This window comes from Trifolium pratense, linkage group LG4 (genome assembly GCF_020283565.1).
Source record: "Trifolium pratense cultivar HEN17-A07 linkage group LG4, ARS_RC_1.1, whole genome shotgun sequence".
NCBI classification, from domain to species: domain Eukaryota; kingdom Viridiplantae; phylum Streptophyta; class Magnoliopsida; order Fabales; family Fabaceae; genus Trifolium; species Trifolium pratense.
Window position 1 is genome coordinate 10953948 of NC_060062.1, and position 25485 is coordinate 10979432.

Consider the following 25485-nt stretch of genomic DNA (forward strand, 5'->3'; position numbering starts at 1 on the left):
TATCCTAGTTAAGTTAGATATTTGCTTGATAGGGATAGTAGGGGTTTACTATCTCCTAGACTTATTACGTTGTAATCTATTTTTTTAGGGCTTAGGCCCTCATCTTTATAAAAAAAAATTAAAAAATTAAAAGATTATAGAAAGTTTAATAAGTGGGGTTTGTGATTGATACCCTTATGTCAAATTCCAATTAACTTATTAATTATATGATTTTCTCAACAGAACATGTTATTATAGCCTATGAATAAGTAGCATGATTAGTTTATGGAAAAGAGGATTTTTTAGTGAAGTTATTGGAAACTTGTTGCAGTAAATTATCAATTTCACAATTGCATTCACAATGTTTGAAATTGGGTCTTTGTTCATGATAGTATCATTGCTCAATGTTCTTTATGCTAGATATGCATCAATTCATCATGCACATAAATTGTATTGTTTGACAAAATGCCTCACAAAACTATTTTCCAGATTCTAATATTTGTCATGGTTTAATCGTGGCTAACTGTTTACGTAATTTTTTTTAACATATCATCACACTTTTAACATAGCAGCACACTTTAATTAACATACCATGACACTTTTAACATACCAGCACTTTAATTAACATACCAACACACTTTTAACATACCAACACACTTTAATTAACATACCAACACACTTTAAAATATGTAGGGGTAAAGAGATAAATGTAGGGGTAGAAAAAAATTGTTTGTTTATTAGTATTTATTAGTATGTTGAAGACACTTTCCACCCCCTTTACAAGTCTCATCACTGTTGAGTTTTATCCAACCTTCAAGTGGTCTATTCGAGTCAATGTAAATTGTTTCATTTTAGAGAAGATTTCGATGAAGTGGTTGGGTTGAACACATGTTCATCCCTCTTATAAAATTATTGATTACCAAAACATGGTTATTTAGTTGTTGAAAGTTATCTTCAAAAATAACTTTATTTCTCATGTCCACAAGAACCAACAAGTTGTCTTCCAATCTCCCTATGGTGTAAGAACATCCCTCATAGAAATAGTGGTATCAAATGAGGCTTTAGGAACCTGAATTGAGGAGCTTTCCCCCGTTAGGATCCCACTTATCCAACCAGAAGTTAGTCGTTTTGCCATCCCTTATTTGCCGAAACACATGGCGTTGAAAATCATTCCAAACTCTCATAAAAGCTTTCCACATAGAGGAATCATACAGTTGTGAGCTGCAAGAAACCCTAAGATCATTATTTCTACCATATTTGTTAAGAAGGACTCGACACCAAAGCTCATATGGATTGTTGATAATGTTCCACATTATCTTCATAAGGAAAACCTCATTCGTATGATGATGCCTCTTAAATTCCAAACCACCATTAGACTTACGATGACTAACACACCTCTCAACTCACTATATGCACTTTAGACCCTTGTCCAGTATCCCTAGAAGAAGCCATGTTGAATTTTCTCAATCTCATCACAAATGCTTTTGGGGATCTTTGCATACTGCACATGATAGTACGAAATAAAACTAATAACTAACTTAGAGAGTAAATTCCCGCGGCAAGATGCACATATATTTTATACTAATTTTTTTTACAAGGCAATTATTATTGTATTTTTTATTTATCAAGTAGCCTATAGTGGTTAGAAATTTCACCTTAAAGGTAAATGTAGTGTCTGATGTTCGAATCTGACTCTTGCATATACAGTGCGATGTCTCTACCAACAAAACTAGCCTCACGTAGACAAAACAATTAATATTATTATATTTTTTTTATAAGTACTATTATTGTTATATTATTATTGTGTTATATTTTATACTCCATTATGCTCTATTTTTTTTTCTATAAAATTAATATTATTCCTAATACAAAATTATTGTTATTATCAATTTTTTTTTCCAACAAAAGAACATCAATTTATTTTTATTTTTTTTGACGGAATCAATTTATTTATTAATTTTTTTTGGTCAGAATCAATTTATTTTTATTGACAATCAATTCTAACAACAATAAATAATTGTGTAATAAAGACATCAATAAAAAAATAAATTCGTAAGAAAAGCAATAAATAAATAAATTAAAAAAAAAGCAAAATTGTTAAAAGAAACACTTTCTATCGTTTTCTCTGGACTAAATCCCTAGCCATCGACGGAAACTCTCTCTATCGACTTACACACTCTGCCGCCTCATTCCCGCCTTCGATTTTCCCCTCTCCGCCGCCAAACTTCACCGACGAACACCTTCACCGACAAACCACAGGCTCGTTTCTCATTCTCTTTATTTTCTTCAATTGCTTCTTCTTTCTACCGCATGATCTACTCTTTGATTTTCATCTGCATTTCGTTTTCGATTCACAAAATCGTTTATCGTTATCTATTTTCTCTCAATTCTTACATCGATGCTTCGAATTTCACATTATTTGCAACAATTATTATTTCCCGGTGTAAAATGATGAATCAAAAGTAACGATTTGTTTGCTTTTTCAATTTTCAATTTTTTATTGTTGCAATCTATGTAGTTTTAGGTTTTAATTAGCTATGAAACTGTTCTTAATTCTGGTTTACTCATACTGTATTGTTGAACTTGCTGCTATAGAATGTAATGTTCATTTAGTCGTGTAATTAGTCGGTTTTCACTGTTGATGAATTTAGCTTGCATATAAAATTACAGATAGAAAATTCGTAATCCTGGTTGCCATGTTAAACAACTCATTAATGCAGAAAGAAGAATTTGATTATTTGTTACACGTTGATACCAATAATAATTTGAGAAAATGACACAATTCACTGTAATCATATGTGTCGGAATGTGTCGGTGTCGGACACTGATGCAGGACAGTGGAACACGTCTAATGTGAGGAGTGTCCATGCTTCATAGATTGCTATGTCACTGTTAATATTTTATTATTATTATTATGAAGAGATTTTTATTTTATTAGTAATTGATGAAGAGATAAAGTACATCTAGGGAGGAGGGTTAGAGATTAAGCTAAAATATAAAATTGTAACAATATATCCAGCAAAAGAAGCTAAATGATGTAATGAAGAAATCTGGAATATTTGTGCATCATTCATGATATTTACTCTGAAAATGACCACGAGGAGTGCACATGAGAGAAGGTATACATGTTACCTATCCCATTACATAATCTTGGCGTCTATATTGGTTCTAAAGTTTAAATTCATAAAGGTTAATTATGGGAATCTGCTATCAAATTGTTGTATTAATTATAGGCTTGGCCTCTTTGCTATGATGTACGGATATTGATATGGGGTACGGGACTTTTCAAAAGGCTAACATACAGTATGTTAATATAATTTTTAAATTGAATTTTATACAAACACAGCCAAATTGTTTAAAGACATAGATTCTGGAGGCAAAATAATTTTAATTTGCCGAAGAAGACTTGAATTGGTACAGAATTGTTTATAGATTAGACTATTAGTTAGTTGAATTTATGATAGTTTCTGCACAAAACATATCCCTTAATAAGGTGATTGGTTATGTAATTGCTGACTTGAATATTTTCTAATTTACTATATTGCAAATCAGAAAGGAATAAAAAAATATCTACAGAGAAATATAGGAAGGGGATATCTACATATCAGTAAATAGGGTATATTTTACAAAGTAATAAGGGAAGTATCAATATTATCAATAAAATGAACATGGTATTCATTTCTTAAACATATTTTGGTATGTATTTACCTGTGCATATCAATGAGTGTATGAATACATATCCGGGATGTGTACTACTTTAATTTTTGAGTATCTGTGTGTTTATAGCTGTGTGACATAAGTGACCTGACCTGAAACGCGTGCAGCATAACCTGATTCTATCATTTTATGGATACATATATACATAAGTTTATAAGTATGTGCATATAAATATAAATTGTAAAATCAGTAGTTAGGTTGTTCAGGATATTGAATTCCAGCAATAATGAAGATTCAGCTCTGTTGAGATTAGTATAAAATTCCCTTTATTTTGCTTGTGGATTCTTTGTCTGTTTTTCTTCTCCCTAGTTTATGTTTAGACACCTGCATATAACAGAGACTCTCAATGTTCACCAAGATCCTTAAATATATTTTATCATGAGAAAGTGATAGGGATACAAATTAGGATTATCTTACATTTTTAAGTTTCAGATTATGTTATCTTTTTAAATTTTGATTAATAGGAGTGCTAATTAGGATTATTTTATCTCTTTTAAATTTGAATTTTAAAGTTTCGTTATCTAGATACGATTCTGCTAGTTGTTATGGACCTATGGTCGATGGCCTGGGATTGGGTCATAGGTAGGCATGGTAGAATTTTACTTTAGACCTATTAGACCTATGGTGAAAGTAAGAAGCAGTAACGTCCTGGAGATCCCTTCCAAGACTGACACAAGTTTCTCTAAATTGATTTCTTACTTTCTTATTCCAACAAATAGCAATTTCCTTTTTAAAAGTTATAGATAATGGAGAGTCCTAATCCTAATTAAACTCTACTAGCAATGAAGGTTATGTTATTCAGAATTTTATCTTGATAAAGAAACTTTAAATTCAAATTTAGAAGAGATAAAATAATCCTAGTCCTAAATCAGAAATTTTAATTAATTGAAATTTAAATAGAAAACATACCAACATAGGTTGATCCAGCTGATAAGGGTTCAGCTGAGATCCCACCGGGACTTTGGTTCGAATCCCACTGTCGATGTGAGGACATTGTTGGCTGGTAATTTGTAAGTACCTCTGTCAGCACTCTCTGATCCCTGAGGCTTTCCTTGACTTTGGTGAGCTCGGGATCTAACTCGCCTAAACTTTTATTTACCAAAAAAGAAAAGATAAAAGAAATGAGGAGCAATTATCTACAATAATATAAGATACTCATTAGAAGAAAGAGCCATGTGAAACTTTGAGTCATGCATCATTCCATCATACCATTTATGTTATTCCGTTATTCTTATTAAGTATCACTTTCAAGTTGGAATGGTCTTTTTTATTAGAATAGTACAAATAAATGATTGGCTTTTCTAGGGTATAGCAGTGTGTCTGGCTTGATGTTACAGAACTAGTTTGTCTTTGATAACATCTATTATATTTAACAATGACTTTTATGTGGATGCAGATTATTTAAAAGCATAGGGGTCTATTGATGCACTGTATTAGTTGCAGAAAAGTAATTTTGAATGTGTTTGTTGGATAGCATATTTTCTAGCTGGTACGCAAAGTGAGATACACAGCATTTGGAATGATTTGTTATGGCCCAACAGTCATCCAGGCTTCAGCGCTTGCTTACTCTCTTGGACAGTATCCTACATATTTTTCTTGTTTTCACATTTACTCAACTTTTATATATATATATATATATATATATATATATATATATATATATATATATTTTTTTTTTTGAGTTTTCTTTAACCAAATCTCTAAAGCTGGCTCAACCCAAGCAACAAGGTTGACTGCAGCTCGGCAGATAGGGGAGATTGCAAAATCGCACCCTCAAGACTTGACCAGTCTTCTTAAGAAGGTATTGATTTTTTCAATGTTATGTTCACCTTGCTTTTGTTGCAATATCTTATCATATTTATGCACTATCTTCATTGTATGCAAATACAATAATTCTAAATACCGTGGCTGGGAAATTAAAATTGGTAGTGCAGTCGTACTCTTGCTTTATGGTAACCTTTTGGAGTAGTAAATTATTGACATGATAATATAGTCGCTTCATCTATGTTGTTAATAGAGCCGCAAGCAATCGCGGAGCAGAAATGACCTCTGGTGAGACGCATTTTGCTGGTCCGCGTTCAACAGTTGCGATGCTCGCGGATAAATATTACAATAGCGGCTATTCGACTACACTGCTATCCTAGTATTGGTGTCGGCTGTTCCACGCTGCTATCCAAGATTAACATTAACTACATAACTCTTCATTGAAGAAATGAAGATTCAAAAGCTTAATGATTACTTGCTACTCCTATTTTGTTGTATAAATGTTTAAAATGAAATTTGACTATGCACTTCGGTAACATGGGTGTGCTAGAGTTTAGCCACATACAATATCTTAAGTTCTTTATATAATTTCTTTTTGACAATATACTTTGAAAGTTATACAACACAAATATTAAATACTAATGGTTGTTTTTCTCTTCTTATTTTGTATATTGACAGTGTGAATTATTTTTCAAATTGATTTTAACAATCTGTTTTCTTACGATGTCCAGGTTTCTCAATATCTGCGCAGTAAAAAATGGGATACAAGAGTTGCTGCTGCCCATGCAATTGGGTCTATTGCTGAGAATGTTAAGCACATAAGCTTGAATGAACTTATTGGTTCTGTTGTAACAAAAATGTCTGAGAGTGGGATATCTTGTAGCGTTGATGATCTGTGTGCATGGCCTTATTTACAAGCAAAAATTACAGGAAGCTCATTTAGAAGGTTGTTCAATCAATGATAATTCGACTTTATTTTTTTCTCATAAGAACCAAAAGAGAAAAAATGTCAGAACCAGGAACATAAAAAAATTGGCAGTGCAGCACGGGCTGCTTAATCCTCTTCATATAAAAATTGTAAATTTCTTGAGACATCAGGGGGAAGAACACCAAAGAGAAGTATAAACAAAATTGTATGAAAGTTAGGCTTCATGCTCAAAGTTGAAGCACCAAAAATTGCATAAAATGAACAGCGCCACTAAGTATAGCTCCTTATTTTTTTACCAAACCTTTATATTGAACCATGAAAAGCTGTTCCAAAGTAAAACATCAAGCGTTCACCATGAACTGAAAAGTCATTGTTTCATATTGTTTGTGAATAGTTTTCCCCCTCTTTATTACATTGAACATAAATTTACTTAATGAATTTGCCCCTTGACAGCTTTGATATGAATAAGGTGCTTGAATTTGGAGCTTTGTTAGCATCAGGAGGACAGGTGAAGTAATTTTTTTTTTATTCAAGTAAAGGAATTTCTTGTTACAATCTCAACCTTACATTTTATATTTTTTTGAAGTCAAAGTACTCTATACACACGCATACCCGAGTGTATTACTACTTAACATTCCTGATTTGTTGATCTTGTAATCTTGCATTTGGGAAAGTTACATATTATTAGTTGTTTTTCTCTATTGGTAAAGAGTCTTCTTTGCTTAAAAGCTGGAAGAAGTATTGCCTGGAAGAGAACAACTAAATTCCTTTGATGAAATATGTATGCTGCATAGGAAATTATTATGTCAAATAACCATAGAAGTTGAACAAGATATTTATTCTAATTTCTAGGTCAAAGGTAGAAATATTGGATGAATAAAGAAACAAATGAAAGACAAATCAAATTATTGGTTAAAAACATATCTAGAAGTTGGGACTCTAAACTAGGAATGAGGAACAATCCTAATATATTCACCTTGTAAAACTTTTAATGTGCGCAATCGTGTTCTACTGGTCTTTCTCCTAAGTCCTAACCACTGGACTAGCTAGACTTGGTTCTGATGTTGATTGATTCAACAGGGAATGATTGAGCACCAAAGGACAACACATGTTGCACAACACCCAAGAGTCCCGCATACTGCACCCACAATTTCCATTCATTTTCAGTGATTATTAATCACCTGTTCTACGGCACTATGGATTAGGATTTGCTTTGGGGTTAATTGTTTAATGGCCAATTAAGTTTTAAGTTCTATGAAGTGTGTACAAGCAATCTATGTGTAGAAAAATCAAATGTTTTTTCAGAACTTTCTTCAGGTCCTAGTAAATCTACAATTTAATATCTAGTAAACACTATCTTGTTAGGACAGTAGCTTGTCTTTTTTCTTAAAACTGAAACCTCAAACCTGGTATTAGACCTGAATTTGGTCTATACTTTATAATACCAAATTGCTAGTAGATTTGATTTGGGTCAGTTGAACTCATTTTGACATTGCAATTGCTGTTCATAAACTGGTTTTTGTGCATCATACTTTGTATAATTGAAGAGCTATAAATTCCTCTTGAAGTTTTCTCTTCATTTGATTTCATGTGTTTATTTCACAGACAATTATGTCTTGTTCCATTTCAGGAATACGATATCGGAAGTGATAATATAAAGAACCCAAAGGAGCGTTTGGTTCGCCAAAAGCAAAATCTCCGACGCCGTTTAGGTTAGTAAACTGTTTCAAGCTATAATTGATTGCTTAACATTTATGACTTATTTAGTATCCACTCTAGTTGATGTAAGGACACTTGTTAGCACCTGACTAGGTGCTATGATGGCAAGAAAGCAAGGCTGTGTTATTCGAAAGTCAAATGGCTCTGTATTATTGGAATTAAATAGTAGCTGTTGTGGCATCCTAATGCTTGGGTGCCCTTTCGACAACATTCTGTTTACTTTTCCAGGATACAATGTTATTTCCTATAGGAATACAGTATCTTGACCATAAACTTGAGTATACCCTTTAGCAACAAGACAGGTTGATCAACCTGACCATCGGGGCCAACTTTAAACAGGTAAATCCAACGATAAGCCACAAGAGTTTTCCCTGGAGGGAGAGGGATCCGCTCCTAAATACCATTCATATGATGTGTAGACATTTCATCCAACATTGCCTGATGCTATCCTGGTTGTGAATGTGCCTCCCTGGTGATGTTAGGGATAGATACATTAGGATTGCTGAGGAAAGAAAGAAATTGCTAGTAGAATTGTAGGAACAACTGTGGAAGAAGGCCCAGAATCGGATAAAGTGGGTCAATATAGAAGAAGAGTGGTATAGTATCAGGTTAGAGAAATACATCTTAAAATTTAACCTTATTATAAGCTGTAGAGTTTGGCCAAGAGGGGAATCCGTAATCAAGCCCATGGTTTTATGGTCCATAATCCTTATAAAAAAGCACAGAAGATCAGTACTACAGCATATAAATTAAATTTGCCTGATGGAAGTAGAGAGCAGCAAGTGTTCCATGTCCCCCTATTCAAGAAGTGGGTAGCTGCTGATTTTACAATTCAACTTTTACCTCTGTTTCTGACTGAATGCTTGGATCTCCATGCCCACTTGAGGAAGTATGGGCTGTAAGACAGTATAAGCAAGGAGGAGTGGAGATTCCGGTCAAATGGAAGCATTTGCCCATGTGTGCAAATTCATGGAAACTGATGGCTGACTTCAAGGAGCAATTTCCAGAATTTCACTTTGAAGACAATGTGGATTTTGAATGGGGAAGAGTTGATGCAGATCCAAGGCCCGAAATCACAGAGGTTTATGTTAACAGGCCGGAGAAGAGAGTGGCACCTGGTGACTTCCCAACGAGGTGTGATCACCTGATCCTAACGAAGAGAATCGTAATAATTACTTGGGGACAGTAGTGGGAGGATGATAGGAAACCCCGAAATCAAACAAAGAATAATAATAAAAATAAGAGATAATAGGTAAATAATGATATTTTATTGATAATATAATGATAAATAGTAGTAGAGACTTTCTCTAACCACTCCAGAGCAAAGCTCCGATACAACTCAGAGAGGCAATCCTACTCTGGCCCTAACATACAAACTATTCTCATTCCTTCCCTCCAAAACCGTAAGCCATATTCTTAAATACTAGTACTTAGGAAATATTATTAAAGAATATCTTTACTAGAAGATATTATTTATCTATAATAATAAAATATACCTATTTCTAAGGAGATATTATTGAATAATATCTTCACCAAGATATTATTCAAGAATATATTTATTATATATTACTAATTACTAATTTCTAATATAATAGATATAATTACTTAAACACCCCCTACGAGGTCCTAACAGAGGGAGTGCATGAATTGTAGGGAACTGAGAAGGAATATACTTAGAATTAGTGTGGGTATGTAGAGTAGGCTGGAATTCAGTTGGAATGTAGGAAGAGACTAGGCCTTTTGAATTGTCTAGGCTTTACTTTGCTTGTTTTTTTCCTTCTTTTTTTGTCTATGTAATGCAGAAACCGAGAACTTGCTATCATCGATAACATGCATGATCTCTTTATTTCCATTAATACGGTGAATTTAGTCTCTGTTTTAAGTTCATTTTCTTGTACCAATCAATGCCTTTATCTATGTTCTTTGGTAGCTCACTTAAGGGCTCATTTGTTTAAGCATATTTAAAGGAAAACAACATTTTAATTAAAAAATGCTTGAAAAAATTTGCAATATGGGTAAAGCTAAAACGACTAGGTTGTCAAAAAATGTTCCAGAAGAAAAATATTTTAGACAATCACTTGTTTTGTTTTCTTCCAATTCTTATCCTAATTCACCCAAGTTTATGTGTTGCTGACTTCAGAAATCCTTTTCTGTGAATGTAGGTTTGGATGTATGCGAACAATTTATGGATATAAATGATGTAATAAGAGATGAAGATCTTATGGCACACAAATCAGACTCGTATCTCAATGGTGCAGATCATAAAGTATTTACATCTTGTTCTGTACATAACATCCAGAAAATGGTTGCAAATATGGTTCCCAATGTCAAATCAAAGTGGCCGAGTGCTAGAGAACGGAATCTTTTAAAACGCAAAGCAAAAAATAACTCAAAGGACCAAACGAAGAGCTGGTGTGAAGATGGAACAGAGGCTTCAGGCACTCAAAATTTGGCCTCAAAAGGCCCATGTCCCGATTCAGTAAATTATAGTAAGGTATTATGCCGTTTTACTTGCTAATTTTATGGTAATTTTGGTCTCTTTCTGGCCATGTAATTTACACTTATATTCGGTCCCGCTGCTATAGTTGGTATTGGTCATTGCCAATAACAGTTATCTGTTATTATAATTATTAATTTTATCATCAATTTGCTTTGCACATCCTTGTAAGCATTAAAACAAGTTTCGTTCTGTTGTTTGTCTTTGGAAATGCTATCTCATCTCAACCTTAAAATTATTGCAATGCAAATTTATTCAACTTCCATCTGCAATCAGAAGTCATAATTCAGAATTATTTCATTGGCATTTTTCATAGCCATTCACACAAGTTAATCACGACGAAGATGGATTTGAGCATGAGGAAGATGGACAATGGCCTTTCAGTACTTTTGTTGAGCAACTTATTATTGATATGTTTGATCCTGGTAAACATTTTTCCCTATTGTCAATTTTTTTGTATAATTTGAAGAAGAATGTGGAATATATAGTTAGATGAGAGTTTTACATTCATTTTATAATGTTCTCTGAATGATTATTTTAAATGCTGTTGCTAGTTTGGGAGGTACGGCATGGTAGCGTGATGGCATTGAGAGAGATTTTAACACATCAAGGTGCTTCTGCTGGAGTGTTGAAACACGACCCACACCTGGAAAGGACCTCATTTGTGGAATTAGAAGACAAAAATATAACCAATATGTTGAAGAGAGAGAGGGATATTGATTTAAATATGCAAGTTTCAGCAGATGAGTGTGTCTCAAACTTGAAAAGGCCAAAACTTGAAGATGTATCGTTGTCAACCTCTATGGATAGCGTGATGACTTGCAGCAACGATGGTGATATTGAAAACAGCATTACCTCTGAAATCCTGGGGTGCAATTTACCTGTGGACTTCGGGAATGGGAAATTTAATGGTAGTTCTATTGACATGAATCTGGAAACTCACTCTAACGATTTACATGATGCACACAAGGAACCTGCTAATATAGCAGAGCAGAAGGGTTATTCTGACGACAAAATGATCCCCTCTGGAAACCCTAATGTGCTGAGAAATCTTCCTCAGAATTGTGAGCTGATGAACTTGGTTAAAGTGACTAGAAGTTCCTGGCTTCGGAACTGTGAATTTCTTCATGATTGTGTCATACGCTTTTTGTGTGTATTGTCACTTGACCGGTATGATATTTGGTTCTGTATATCTTCTACTAAATGAACTAGATCCTTCTGAACTTTGATGCAACTTATTGACATATTTATTTCTTCTTTTCTCACTATTGGCTATTACTATATGATACCGTGGCACTGACTCTCTGCAGCAAGTATTACTTTTTGATAATTTTTTATTATTTTATTTCAGCTTCGGAGATTATGTATCTGATCAGGTTGTTGCGCCAGTGCGTGAAACCTGTGCACAGGCACTAGGTGCTGCATTTAAGTATATGCATGCTGCACTAGTAAATGAAACATTGAACATATTGTTGAAAATGCAGGTAAACATCATTTAATGGCGCAATTTCTTTATACATGTGACCATTGCTTTAATATGGATAAACTGCTCTGATTTTCTCTTGTTCTTTTCTTTCCTATGCCAGCAGTTTCTTTTATAGGGTTTTGGTTTGAGTTCTTTGACTTAGATTAGTTTTTAATCTTTATGCTTCTGCTGTTGCCTTTTATTCAGTGTAGCCCAGAATGGGAGATTCGTCATGGCAGTCTTCTGGGTATCAAATATTTGGTTGCTGTGCGGCAGGTGCATATCTATTTTCCACCACTTCTGTTTTAGGTTATACTATGTCTTATGTATGATAGTTGAGGCACATAATTACTTCTTATGTATATTCATTTGGCCTTAGTTTTGTGTAAAATATTTGATTCATATGCATCCAGACATAGGTTACAAAAACAATGTGATACAGGTCTCATATGATGTGTTAGATTTTTATGTCAGTAGTTATTTCTAGGAAACTAATTTTTTTTGAAGTTCCATATTTTTATGAGGAATTGTTCTGGCTCTCGTTTTGAGTAGTTGCATTATTTTTGTTTCGTGTGGTTTTCAACGTGTGATGGAATTTGAAAATAGCGAGTCAGAGAAAATGAATCTAAATGACAGAAACAAAAAAATGATCTGAGCTTTGAGATGAAAAGCTTATCTTGTATTATAAATTATTGTCAAAAGATATTCTTCGAATAGAGGCAAAGTACAAATATATACTAAGAGGTATCTCTCTAACAGCAATAAAATTAACAGAACAACTAGGACTTAACTGAAACTGATTACTGTCAGCTGTGGCATGTTTGATCTAGAGAGAAGCCAAAAAATCATTTTATTGTTTAGCAATCAAATGAATCCTTGTCGCAAGAGATGGACATCAGATCTATATTTATAGACTGACAGCCAATCAGCATGATACAACTGTCACTGTTATAACAAAATGAACCAACTAGCTAGGAAAAGTTCCTGTGCAGCAGGCATACGATAAGAACTGTTTTCTCAAACCGCAGTCCTCACCTCCTCAATCACTGTCTTGTAAAAGACTGAATCCGGTAAAAGACAAAAGCTTGGTTTGTAAATCTGCTATCTTTCCTTGACCAGGATTGTGATGCACCGTGAGTTGCTTGCTGAGGACCTTTTCACGCCAAAAAATAGATCAAGTTCCATGTGCTTGGCGCGAGCATGTACCACTGGATTATGGGCCCGAGCCATTGCACTCTGATTGTCAGAGAACAAGAGGAAGAGAAACTGAAGCCTGTAGCTCATTAAAAGTCTGAAGCCACAATAATTCTGCAGTCATCTGTGCGAAGCCTTTTTATTCAGCCTTAGTACTAGAGTTGGCAAAAACAGTTTGCTTGTGAGAGCATCGAAAAGATAGGTTTGGAGTTTGTACCAAGGAAAATGGTAGCACTAGAAGTAGAATGACAATCATCAGTATCAGTAAGTCCAGTTAGTAGAGTAGTTTGGTTTAGGTGTTGTGATGGTGGCACACAGAAGTGCTGCAACAAAATGGTCTGTACAAGAAGAGAGTTGTGACAAGATATGCCCCTTTCTTGGTTAGTTTGGAGCTAAAGGCCATAGGGGTAGGGATAAGTGGGTAACATTGCTATCCAACATGTTAGTCTTAATTCAGAGCTCTTTGATATTCTTTGTTTGAATCAAAGTTAAGGAACCAGAGGTTGCTTTTGACCTCAATTCCCTAAAAAATAATAAAGGTTGCCCAATTGCTTTAGGGAGAAAACATAGTGGAGGAGCTTATTGACGAGTTGCTGAATTGGATTGGAATAGATGCTATAGTAATGTCATCCAAAAATTAGATAAACAACAATATAATGATGAGAATAGGTCAACAATGACGGATCATATTTGCTGGCAAGAAAGCCAGACTGCATAAGTGTATGTTTTTGTCACCCAAACCAGGTACGGTGGGATTGTTTGAGTCCATATATGGACTTATAGAGCATGCATACCAAGGATTTGTCAGGAGCTTCAGAGCCCTGGGATTGCGCCATGTTAACCTCTTCTTCGTGAAATCGATTGACAAAAGCATTGTCGACATCAAACTGTAGTAAGTCCAATTTATTTGTGAAAGCAAGAGTAAGAATCACTTCGATTGTAACTGGTTTGGTAACAGGGGAAAATGTTTCACTGAAGTCAAAACCATGTTGTTGAAATCCCTTGGCAACTAGTATAACCTTGTATTTGTTGAGAGAACCATCAGGTTTTTCTTTAACCTGAAATACAAACCCACTTGCAGCCAATAGCAACTCTGTTGGGAGATATTTTTCGAAAAAATAAAAACTCTGTTGGGATGTAACAAGAGTCCAGGTAACAAGGATCGGCCTATGCCTTGAATGTGGGGGTGAATCCCCACTAAAATGTGGATCTCAACTAAAATAAATAGAAAGAGCTGTTGATAAAAAGAAAGAGAGGAGGTGTGTCGTTGAACTGGAACCAAGTGTGCGTCCAAATTTATGCTAGTATTGTACATGAAATCTTTTCTATACAATGTAACATACTTACTTTGGTAAAATTGTTCTAGATTGTATTTAGTAGATTATTATTATTATTATTATTATTATTATTATTATTATTATTATTATTATTATTATTATTATTATTATTATTATTATTATCATCATCATCATCATCATCATCTAATGAAAAAATAAGCAAATAAAGACGAGCTTTATCATGTCGCAAGTAATCTTTTTCTCTCTTAATCTTTCTCGCCTCGTCACTTTCTTATGCCATTGTTCTATCTCTAAAGTAGTTTGTGTTCTCTATCTTTTTACCCACATGTCCTTTAATTTTGGGTTTCTTTCTCTGCCAACCCCTTTTAATTTAGATTTTAGCCTTTAGGTTACTTTACTCTCTCGGTTAAATTTAAGAAACTAATCTAGATATATCCGGGTATATACAGAAACATCCTAATTTTGAGAAAGGTTTCTCTGGTTATGGTTATTGCTTCCACAATTTAAAATCTTCAGGCTGTCTCTGCCAGGTATTGTTTTTCTGCAGAGTGGCAAACTCTTCTCACATGGAAGTGTGCCAATGCAGATCATGCAGAGCCAGTTTCCCACTTTAAGGTTTTGATTAAATAAAAGGAGTAGTTTGAAGAACGACCTTAATAATATTAGGTTTAGACCTTGATTGCGCTGGATGAAAACATTTGGAGGAATTAGAGGAGGTCTGGTGGACTGATCACTGCTTTGAGGCTCAGAAGAGGTGGAGACAGAATCAAATAAGTTTTGTTGGGAAGGGGAGGTATGGCAGAGTGATTTGAAGGAGGTGCAGGTGAGTGTTGTTAAGGTGAGGTGTTAGATTGAGGAGTGCTAATGGTGGTTGAGTTGCCTGAAGAATAGGTGCCAAAGGCAGGCAGAAGAGGAATGGAAGTAGATGTTGAGGTAGAAGTTGATGCAGGTGGTGATGAGGAAGGGAATAGAGTGAAAAACAGAAACTTGAGCTCATTTAAGAGAACATCCTTTGAGATGTACATAAGGATGTAAATATAATAGCACATAGGGAATGAACAGTATGTCAAAATCTCCCTTAATGCTGTTAGTTCTGAAGTGCCTACTGCCTGAATGTCCTAAACTCATCGAATAAATGAAAATTTCAAGTTGGATTGATAATAGCTAATTAAGAAGATTATATCTTGTTCATTTTCAATTTGATAGTGGTCAGTTCTTTCCTTGTTAAGTAGATTGGAAATATGGTGAATACTCCACAGCAAGAATCTCTTTGCACAAATAGATTCCTGCTTTGGTGTTCCTCCAATTACAAAGGTTGAGGGCACCAAATTAGCTGGTGTGTCATTGATAGTACAATATATGGAAACCTAGTCTGTTCTTATGTGTTTCTTCATTTTTTTCTTTCTTAACATCTAATGTGTCTTTTACTGACACAGGAGATGCTTTCCGATTTGCTTGGGCGTGTTCTTCCTGCATGTAAATCTGGGTTGGAGGACCCAGATGATGATGTCCGAGCAGTTGCTGCCGATGCTTTAATACCAGCTGCAGCTGCAATTGTTGCTTTGCAGGGTCAAACACTGCATTCAATTGTGATGCTGTTGTGGGATATATTGCTTGATTTAGATGATTTAAGTCCGTCCACTAGCAGGTATTGTACCAGATAAATTCTTTCATAAGTATACAACCTTTTGTTATGTTTACTAGGCTGTTCTTTATTTTGTCGTAACAAATTGATAAAGAACATACTTATCTGCTTAGTTTCCCATGCCTCATGTCGACAGGCCTTTGCTTTCATACCTTAGTTTATTTTACTTTGAACAGACTTTCTTGAACAACTTTGAACAGACTTTCAGTAGTAGTTTATTTTAAACCTTGCCATCTTTTTCTAATATATACTTTGAACAGAATTTTAGTAGTAGTTTATTTTAATAGTAGTTCAGAGAATACACGTTATAGTAGTAGTTCAACCTTGCCATGTTTTTCTAATATATACTTTTGAACAGAATTTCAGTACTTCGGGGAATAGAGTTTTTTATTTTTAATAATTTTAAATAGATTTCCTGGTTTTTGTGTATGGTTTGTATCTTATAGATACCAAAAGCATCAAACCTTTTCATGTCATATTAGACAAATTGACAAATCATTTATCTGTTTGCAGTGTAATGAATCTGCTTGCAGAAATCTATTCTCATGAAGAGATGGTCCCAAAGATGTATAAAGTTTTTAAATTGGAAGACAAGGAAATAGAAAATGGAGCTGGTGGTTGTGGTGATGCTGGAGAAGAAAATCCTTTTGTACTTTCAACTCTGGCACCACGTTTGTGGCCCTTTATGAGGCATAGTATCACATCTGTGCGTTATTCAGCAATACGAACTCTGGTAATTATAGCACTCCTTGTAACATAGTTATAATATAGTTTGTTATTTAAAAAGATGATATACGATGGAATGGCTTAGCCAATTTTTTTCATTTTCAGGAGAGGCTACTCGAAGCTGGTTATAAGAGAAGCATGTCTGAGCTCTCTGGTGCTTCATTTTGGCCCTCTTCAATATTTGGAGATACCCTTAGAATTGTCTTTCAAAATTTACTTTTGGAAACAAATGATGATATTTTGCAATGTTCTGAGAGAGTTTGGAGTCTCCTTGTTCAGGTATATTAGATTTCAGTGAAACTATAAAACTGATTCTGTATTGAGAGTTGAACATGATTATTAAACTTTTGACTGTTACAATTCGGTATTTATAGACTAAAGATTAGGTCAAACTAACCATGTTAGTTCTCTGACTAAGACAGTTACTCTCACAATAAAGAAAGAGTAATGATTAATGATAGAATACAACTAGAAGTACTCAAGAAATGGTATATACTAATGATAGTTATCAAAGCGCCATGAATAGAAAACTACTGCCGCATTTGTAAACTGATTACTGTGGTCTTTAATTAATTGTTTTTTATTTTATTTTTGCTGTTATAAATGCCCACATTAAGAAAAATGCTTGTTTTGGTCTTTCTCCTGTTTTTTTGGTTGTTTAACTTCTACATTTCTTAATTTCCCATCTAATAATATGTCTGCGTAATTCATGGCAGTGTTCTGTGGAGGACCTGGAGACAGCTTCAAGGTCTTACATGACTTCCTGGATAGAACTTGCCTCTACACCTTTTGGTTCTGCATTAGATCCCTCAAAGATGTTTTGGCCTGTTGCCTTTCCACGAAAAAGTCAATTTAGAGCAGCAGCTAAAATGAGAGCTGTGAGGACTGAAAATGAATATGGCGGAGATCTTGGCCTTGAATCTACAATATCAACTATTCCACATGATAGAAATGGAGATGTTCCTATGAATTCCATTAAGATAGTTGTTGGTGCTGAGGTTGACACATCTGTAACTCGTACCCGGGTAGTTACAGCAACTGCTTTGGGAATTTTCGCCTCTAAGCTTCCAGAGGGTTCTTTAAAAAATACAATTGATCCACTGTGGAGTTCATTAACCTCTTTTTCTGGTGTCCAACGCCAGGTATGAATTTCTGTTTTGCATATGGTTATCCTGCAGCGAGATGATTATCTACCTTCTTTTTCTATCTTTAATGTTTTTTTTGTTTGTATTTAGGTTGCATCTATGGTACTTATTTCTTGGTTCAAGGAGATTAGGACCAGTAATTTGTCTGAAAGCCTCAATGGTATTCCTGCTTCTCTCAAAGGTTGGTTGCTGGACTTATTAGCATGTTCTGATCCTGCATTGCCGACAAAAAGTTCACTTCTTCCTTATGCTGAGCTTTCAAGAACTTATTCTAAGATGCGAAATGAGGCAAGTCAATTGCTAAATGCAGTCAAATCTTCTGGTATGTTTAGCGAGTTATTGACAACAACCAATATTGAGTTGGATAACTTGAGTGTAGATGATGCCATTGGTTTTGCATCAAAAATTCCAGCATTGTGTAATGATAGTTCTGCAAATGAATCTTTGAGAAAGAACACTATGGATGATATTGAATCCTCAAAACAGAGGCTCTTGACAACTTCTGGCTATTTGAAATGTGTTCAGGTATGCCTCAAACAATTATTGTGATTATTATTATTATTTAGAATTTCCTGAACTGATTTGGTATTGCTTGGTTTTTTCATCATTTATGTAGTTATTCCCTATAGATTTCCTGACATGTTTGTTTCTGGTCTATGGGGTGTTTGCAGAGTAATTTGCATGTTACGGTTACATCTGCAGTTGCAGCTGCAGTTGTGTGGATGTCTGAGTTTCCTACACGGCTCACCCCCATCATTTTGCCTTTGATGGCCTCAATCAAACGCGAGCAGGTGCTAACTAAATTCTGACTGTTTGTTTTATGCATAATGAATGCATATTTAATTTACTGATAAAATACCTATGTTATCCTTCAGGAGGAAATACTGCAAACTAAGTCAGCTGAGGCTCTTGCTGAACTAATATATCACTGTGTTTCACGTAGACCTTGCCCCAATGATAAATTAATCAAGAATATTTGTAGTTTGACTTGCATGGATCCCTCTGAGACCCCACAAGCTAAACTCATTTGTTCTATGGAGAGTATTGATGACCAAGGTCTGCTGTCTTTCAGAACTCCTGTGAATAAACAGAAGTCAAAGGTGCATGTGCTGACTGGTGAGGACCGATCAAAGGCGGAAGGATTTATAAGTAGACGTGGATCTGAGCTAGCACTGAAGCTTCTGTGTGAGAAGTTCGGTGTTTTGCTATTTGATAAGGTTCCTAAGCTGTGGGATTGCCTTACTGAGGTTCTTAAGCCAAGCTCCTATGAATCTCTACTTGCCGCTACTGAAAAGCATGATACTGTTGCAATTGAGTCTGTTAGTGATCCTCAGACCTTGATTAACAATATCCAGGTTAGTGCCATCAATTTCTCCCTGTGAATTTGCCTCATTACATACAAACTTTTCCATCAGTAGCTGCTGTATCATGAGATCCGATGAACTTGTCAAAGAGATGCTTTGTGAGAGTTTGGTTGATTTGTTTTTTTATTTTTTAAGCCGAAAAGAACACCGGAAAATAATTCTCAACTTCTTTTCGATTTTCGTGATTTGTTACAATTTTTTTTCCCTTTTAAACTACAGTGCATGTCAATAGTTTCAAGTTTGGTATATATGTATTCTTTAATTATATTACTTTTTTGCGTAGTTCAATAGATTTTTCAATTCTATCTATATGCATTTGGACCAGTTTTACTGATGCAAAATGTAATGTTTAATACGCAACATGGTTTTCTTATAGGTCGTGCGATCTGTTGCTCCCTTGTTAAATGAGGAGTTGAAGCCAAAACTGTTGACACTTCTCCCATCTGTTTTTAAATGTGTTAAGCACTCTCATGTCGCAGTTAGACTAGCTGCTTCACGCTGTATCACTTCCATGGCCCAATCAATGATTGTGAAAGTTATGGGAGCCGTGGTTGAAAATGCTATCCCTATGTTGGAAGATGCCTCGTCAGTTCATGCTCGGCAAGGAGCAGGCATGTTGATTAGCTTTCTTGTTCAGGGGCTTGGTGTAGAATTGGTCCCTTATGCTCCTCTGCTGGTTGTTCCCCTTCTACGGTGCATGAGTGATTCTGATCAGTCTGTCAGACAGAGTGTGACCCATAGCTTTGCTGCTCTTGTACCTTTACTTCCTTTAGCACGCGGTGTTCCACAACCAACTGGATTAGGGGAAGGTGTATCTAGAAATGCAGAAGATTTACATTTTCTGGAGCAACTACTTGACAACTCTCATATTGAAGATTACAAGTTGTGCACAGAATTGAAAGTAACATTGAGAAGGTAAGTTGGACAGTAGTTTAATTTTTCTGGTGTGGGTGAGAGTTTTGGTATGTATCACATCTCTCCCTGTACAGTTCTAGGTTTAATAAAACGTAGCATGCTGTTCACAATGAAGATGATACATCTCCAATGATGCTGGATTCTTGAATCTTCTGTGTTCAAACCTTATCTTCATCTCATAGACAAACCACCCCCCATCTTTTCCTTCTATTTATTTAATTATTATGTGACTTGTGTTGTCAGTAATCTTCATTGACCTTATTAGATTTTCTATCAATTTTAACCTTTTTATTTCATTTTGGTCCTTCTAGGTATCAACAGGAAGGCATAAATTGGTTAGCTTTTTTGAAACGTTTCAAACTTCATGGAATTTTATGTGATGACATGGGGCTTGGTAAGACACTTCAAGCATCAGCAATCGTGGCCTCTGAAATAGTTGAGCGCCAAACTCAAATCGGCAATGAGGATCTTCTTCCATCTTTAATTATTTGCCCGTCGACACTAGTTGGGCACTGGGCTTTTGAGATAGAAAAGTATATTGATGTTTCAGTCATATCTAGTCTTCAGTATGCTGGTTCTGCTCAGGATCGAATGCTTCTTCGAGATAGTTTTTGCAAACATAATGTTATTATAACATCATATGATGTTGTCCGTAAAGATATTGATTATTTGGGACAGCTTCTGTGGAATTACTGCATTTTAGATGAAGGACATATAATAAAAAATGCCAAGTCTAAAGTTACTCTTGCTGTAAAGCAGTTGAAAGCCCAACACCGCTTGATATTGAGTGGGACACCCATACAGGTTGGTGATGACAGAAGAGTATATATTCTCAGTAAAGGAAAAAATTATCACCACTAATATGATTAACATGTTACCTTCTTTTGCAGAATAATATAATGGACTTGTGGTCCCTTTTTGATTTTCTGATGCCTGGATTTCTTGGAACAGATAGACAGGTATCTTTATTTCTTCCTATCCTATCAATGTAATTGGTGCTGTTACTATAATTTAACTGCAACCTATATTGGTATTTGCTATGATTTGTAAAAATGATACACTGACATGTTAAGTCTTAAAATGCTTGGACAGAATTATCATTACATTTTGTAAAAGATCTTGAAATAGTTGATCAAATAAAGTTGGACAGGATCTTGATTGGCACTTAATTTTAAAAAAAAATTTCTGCTAAAATTTCTCCTTCACAATCTCTGTTTTGTGTATGTTGAAAATATAGGGTAAATGCTGTTATATTTTATTCCTCAGGCCAAGGCTGGTTTAAATAGAGAAGATACAATTAATTCTCTCCTTGAATTAAGGAGAAAATAGTTACAAATGAAAATAAAAGGAAACAATAGAAATATCTAGAATCGCCTTGAAATAATAAAATAGGAAACTAAATATTTGTGTATTTTCCGACAATATATTGAGGAAGGGAGATTCCATTGAGACATCATTTTGTTCCTTATGTTTTATCCCCCAATTAATTGTAACTTGATATAGTGGACGGGTGGTAATCATCATAAATCGGCAAAGGTATATTTTCTCTGCTGCAGTCCAATTGTCCTTGATGGGAATGGAGTCGAATGGGTACTTCAGTTAGTTTCCTATTTCTACATGTCCCAGGTCAAGCCAAGTTGGAAATATTGTTGATTTAAAATGTCTATTGACACATGTATGTAGCTAATTCAAATGTGAAATGTACCTGAAAATGACGTTGCTCATGTTTTTTCTGTCTGTTATCGGTTTATCACACAGAAACACTCTTTCCCCACAAGCAAAACAGAGTAGTGCATACATACAAATGTGTGAGATGTACTACAAAACTGTTATTCAAATGTGTTAATTTTGTTCATGGTAATGTGCTTTTATGGCCAGTATCCATTTCTTCAAGTCTTAGCATCTATGTAGTACTTTGCTAACAATAATAATTACTTGCGATGTACCAACACATTTTGTAATTATTTTTCAATTGTTGTCCTAATTGGCATTCACTCAATGTGGGATTTTAACAGTTCCAAGGCACATATGGGAAACCACTTTTAGCTGCAAGAGATCCAAAGTGCTCTGCGAAGGATGCCGAAGCTGGAGCACTTGCTATGGAAGCATTGCATAAGCAGGTGATTTTCTGTTTCTCATTATTATTGCACTACAAAATTGTGCGTTGTCTTCTAAAAGGATGTACTTTTTTCCTTCTAGGTCATGCCTTTCCTCCTTCGGAGGACAAAGGATGAAGTCTTGTCCGATCTGCCGGAGAAAATAATTCAAGACAGATACTGTGATTTGAGCTCTGTGCAACTTAAACTTTACGAACAGTTTTCTGGGTCTCGTGCGAAACAAGAGATGTCATCTATTGTAACAACGAATGAGTCAGCTGCAGCAGAAGGAAGTAGCAGTACTACTAAAGCATCTTCACATGTTTTCCAGGTAATGTGATTTACATTTGAACAGTTAGTGATTGTTCCACCAGCCAATTTTTGACTTCTAATGTTTAAATCCATTCCATTTTTCAGGCACTTCAATACTTGCTAAAACTTTGTAGTCATCCATTGCTTGTACTTGGTGGGAAGATTCCAGATTCACTTTCTACCATCCTCTCAGAAGTGTTCCCTGCTGGCTCCGATATCATTTCAGAACTTCACAAACTCCACCACTCCCCAAAATTAGTTGCTCTTCATGAGATTCTTGAAGAGTGTGGAATTGGAGTTGACGCTTCGGGTTCTGAGGCTGCTGTTGGCTTTGGGCAGCATAGGGTCTTAATATTTGCTCAACATAAGGTAATATTTACCTTTTTCTTTGGGGCTAATTTCTTTCAAAGACTAATAAACAGTTTACTGATTTGTCGTTTAAAAATGGTTTGTGTGCAGGCGTTCTTGGATATAATTGAAAAAGATTTGTTTCAGACACACATGAAAAAGTAAGATCCTGGATCCAGTTAATATTACTAAAGTAGCTGTTTAGATTTGCATGCCTGTTTCATAGCATTTAAAGGTTTTGTTGAAAGATCCTTTGTTTACTGAACAAATGGCACATGCTTTTGCATGGAATCATGATTCCTGAAATTGATGGACTTTGACTCCAATTGATAATGACAACCTTCATTATTTTCCTTTTTGCTGTACAGTGTCACATATTTGCGGCTGGATGGATCAGTTGAGACTGAGAAGCGATTTGAAATCGTAAAAGCTTTCAATTCAGATCCTACCATTGATGTCTTATTGCTCACGACTCATGGTAATGAATTTTCTCCTTCAATATATCCATAAATTTTTATTATGACATTTATTTGTCTTATAATTATAGCTTAAGTTTATCAAATTATCTACTTGCAGTGGGCGGGCTTGGTTTGAACCTAACATCTGCAGATACACTTGTTTTTGTGGAGCATGACTGGAATCCTATGCGCGATCTTCAGGTAACTTGTGATCCATTCAATGCTTTCTGTAGGTTTTCTATTGCAGTTCAAGACCACTCTAATTTTGGGAACTGCGCATTCAAAATTAGTCATGGGATTAAGTTTTCTCTAGCAGATCTTTATTTAGATTTTTCAGATTAAACTCTAGTTGTGAATGGTGGTTGTTTGTTTCCAGCCTGGTTTTGATGGTGAATGCATATGCTGCCTTCTTGCTTGGCCTCTGACCAATCTTTAATGCCCAACAGCATGAAGCTTTTCTTGTCATCTTGCATTTTAGGGAATAAGTGTAATATTATATTTCTTTGTAATGACACTGTTTCTTATATTAATAACCTGCAGGCTATGGATAGAGCGCATAGGTTAGGTCAGAAAAAAGTAGTTAATGTTCACCGTCTGATAATGCGTGGTACATTGGAAGAGAAAGTTATGAGTCTACAACGGTTTAAAGTGTCAGTTGCTAATGCGGTCATTAATGCGGAAAATGCTAGTTTGAAAACAATGAATACAGATCAGTTGCTTGATTTATTTGCATCAGCAGAAGTCCCCAAGAAGGTACGAACACATGTTTATGTCGTGTAATTGCTTTATATGCAGAATATTATGAATGATAATTACCTGAATGAAGATTTGAGTGAGATATATTTAATTTCATTTGTATTTGCTAATAAATATATCTGTCCTGGCAATTTGAGATTGCAAAAGAACTAGTGAGAAACCCCACACACATATGTACACATAGGAAATCTTGGATACAAGTTCTTAACAAGTCTGACTTTTTGTTATTTCGGTTAATGTTAATCGCTATGGTTTAGTTTTCTTTTCTAATCTTTTTGGAATGATGATTTGTATAGGGCTCTTCTGTTGCAAAGAGTTCAGAGGACAACGCTGATGGAGACGTAGGCACCGGAAAGGGATTGAAAGCAATACTTGGGGGATTGGAGGATCTATGGGATCAATCACAATATACCGAAGAGTACAATTTGAGTCAATTTTTGGCAAAGCTTAATGGTTAATGTTCCAGATTCATTTCAGAGTCAGAGTGTACATATACATATCCAAGACTACAAATTTTGACATTGTAACATCTCAATTTTTTTCTCCCATGCCCTTTTCCTCATTTTGTCGTCACATTTTTTCGTACCCCTCCAATGGTGGTATCTGCTTGTGTCCTGTATGCATACAGGCAAATAAATCAGTGTCTGTATTTTACAGGGCATTGAGGATAGTGAGGTTTGACTGAATGATGGAAGGGAAGCCCTTGGTGGTTATTTGGAGAGAAATGAACTAGTGAAGGCTTGGGGAGGGGGGGATGGAGTAACATTTGTTTTGTTTTTTGGATTTTGTATATATACATACACATTCAATTCTAATATAGTTATAGTTTTTGCTAACATGAAAACCTTACAGTTTGTTGTTTGTTCTGTGCAAAAGACCAAAAAATCTGCAATCATTGGTAATACTAGCGAGCTTTTAAATTTTGAAAAATTGCTTAATCTGGATGTTTTCCCATTAGCAAAAGGAAGTAAATGTGATTTGTTTTTCCGCTTCATTTAGTTTATGTTTGTAACGCATGAAAGAAGTTCACATTCTAACGAGGGAACTTTACCCGGAAAGGTAGCGTGGGAATTAAATTACAAAAACAGAACAACGAAGGATGAAGAAGTCGCAAGGAAAACAACTAAGAACGAAGAATGATTCACAAAAACGAGATGAT

General features: G+C 35.0%; 1 protein-coding gene across 2 annotated transcripts; it reads left to right on the forward strand.

Annotated features, from left to right (window-relative positions):
• The first annotated feature begins 2033 nt into the window (after positions 1–2033).
• On the forward strand, positions 2034–25162 carry LOC123919710 (TATA-binding protein-associated factor BTAF1). Of its 2 annotated transcripts, XM_045971701.1 has the most exons (29): positions 2034–2238; positions 5093–5274; positions 5403–5497; positions 6192–6406; positions 6842–6896; positions 8019–8100; positions 10270–10601; positions 10921–11029; positions 11159–11774; positions 11956–12088; positions 12277–12345; positions 15998–16209; positions 16720–16939; positions 17038–17211; positions 17649–18074; positions 18168–18602; positions 18749–18868; positions 18953–19432; positions 19818–20356; positions 20668–21160; positions 21247–21315; positions 22372–22476; positions 22556–22783; positions 22870–23133; positions 23224–23273; positions 23481–23590; positions 23689–23771; positions 24111–24323; positions 24623–25162. In XM_045971701.1, the coding sequence occupies exons 2-29, from the start codon at positions 5226–5228 to the stop codon at positions 24782–24784; spliced, it is 6138 nt and encodes a 2045-aa protein (XP_045827657.1). In that variant the 5' UTR covers positions 2034–2238; positions 5093–5225; the 3' UTR covers positions 24785–25162. The 2 variants fall into 2 exon arrangements, with proteins under 2 accessions (XP_045827657.1, XP_045827656.1); XM_045971700.1 differs by having other exon boundaries at positions 2080–2238; positions 22870–23273.
• Positions 25163–25485: the final 323 nt, after the last annotated feature.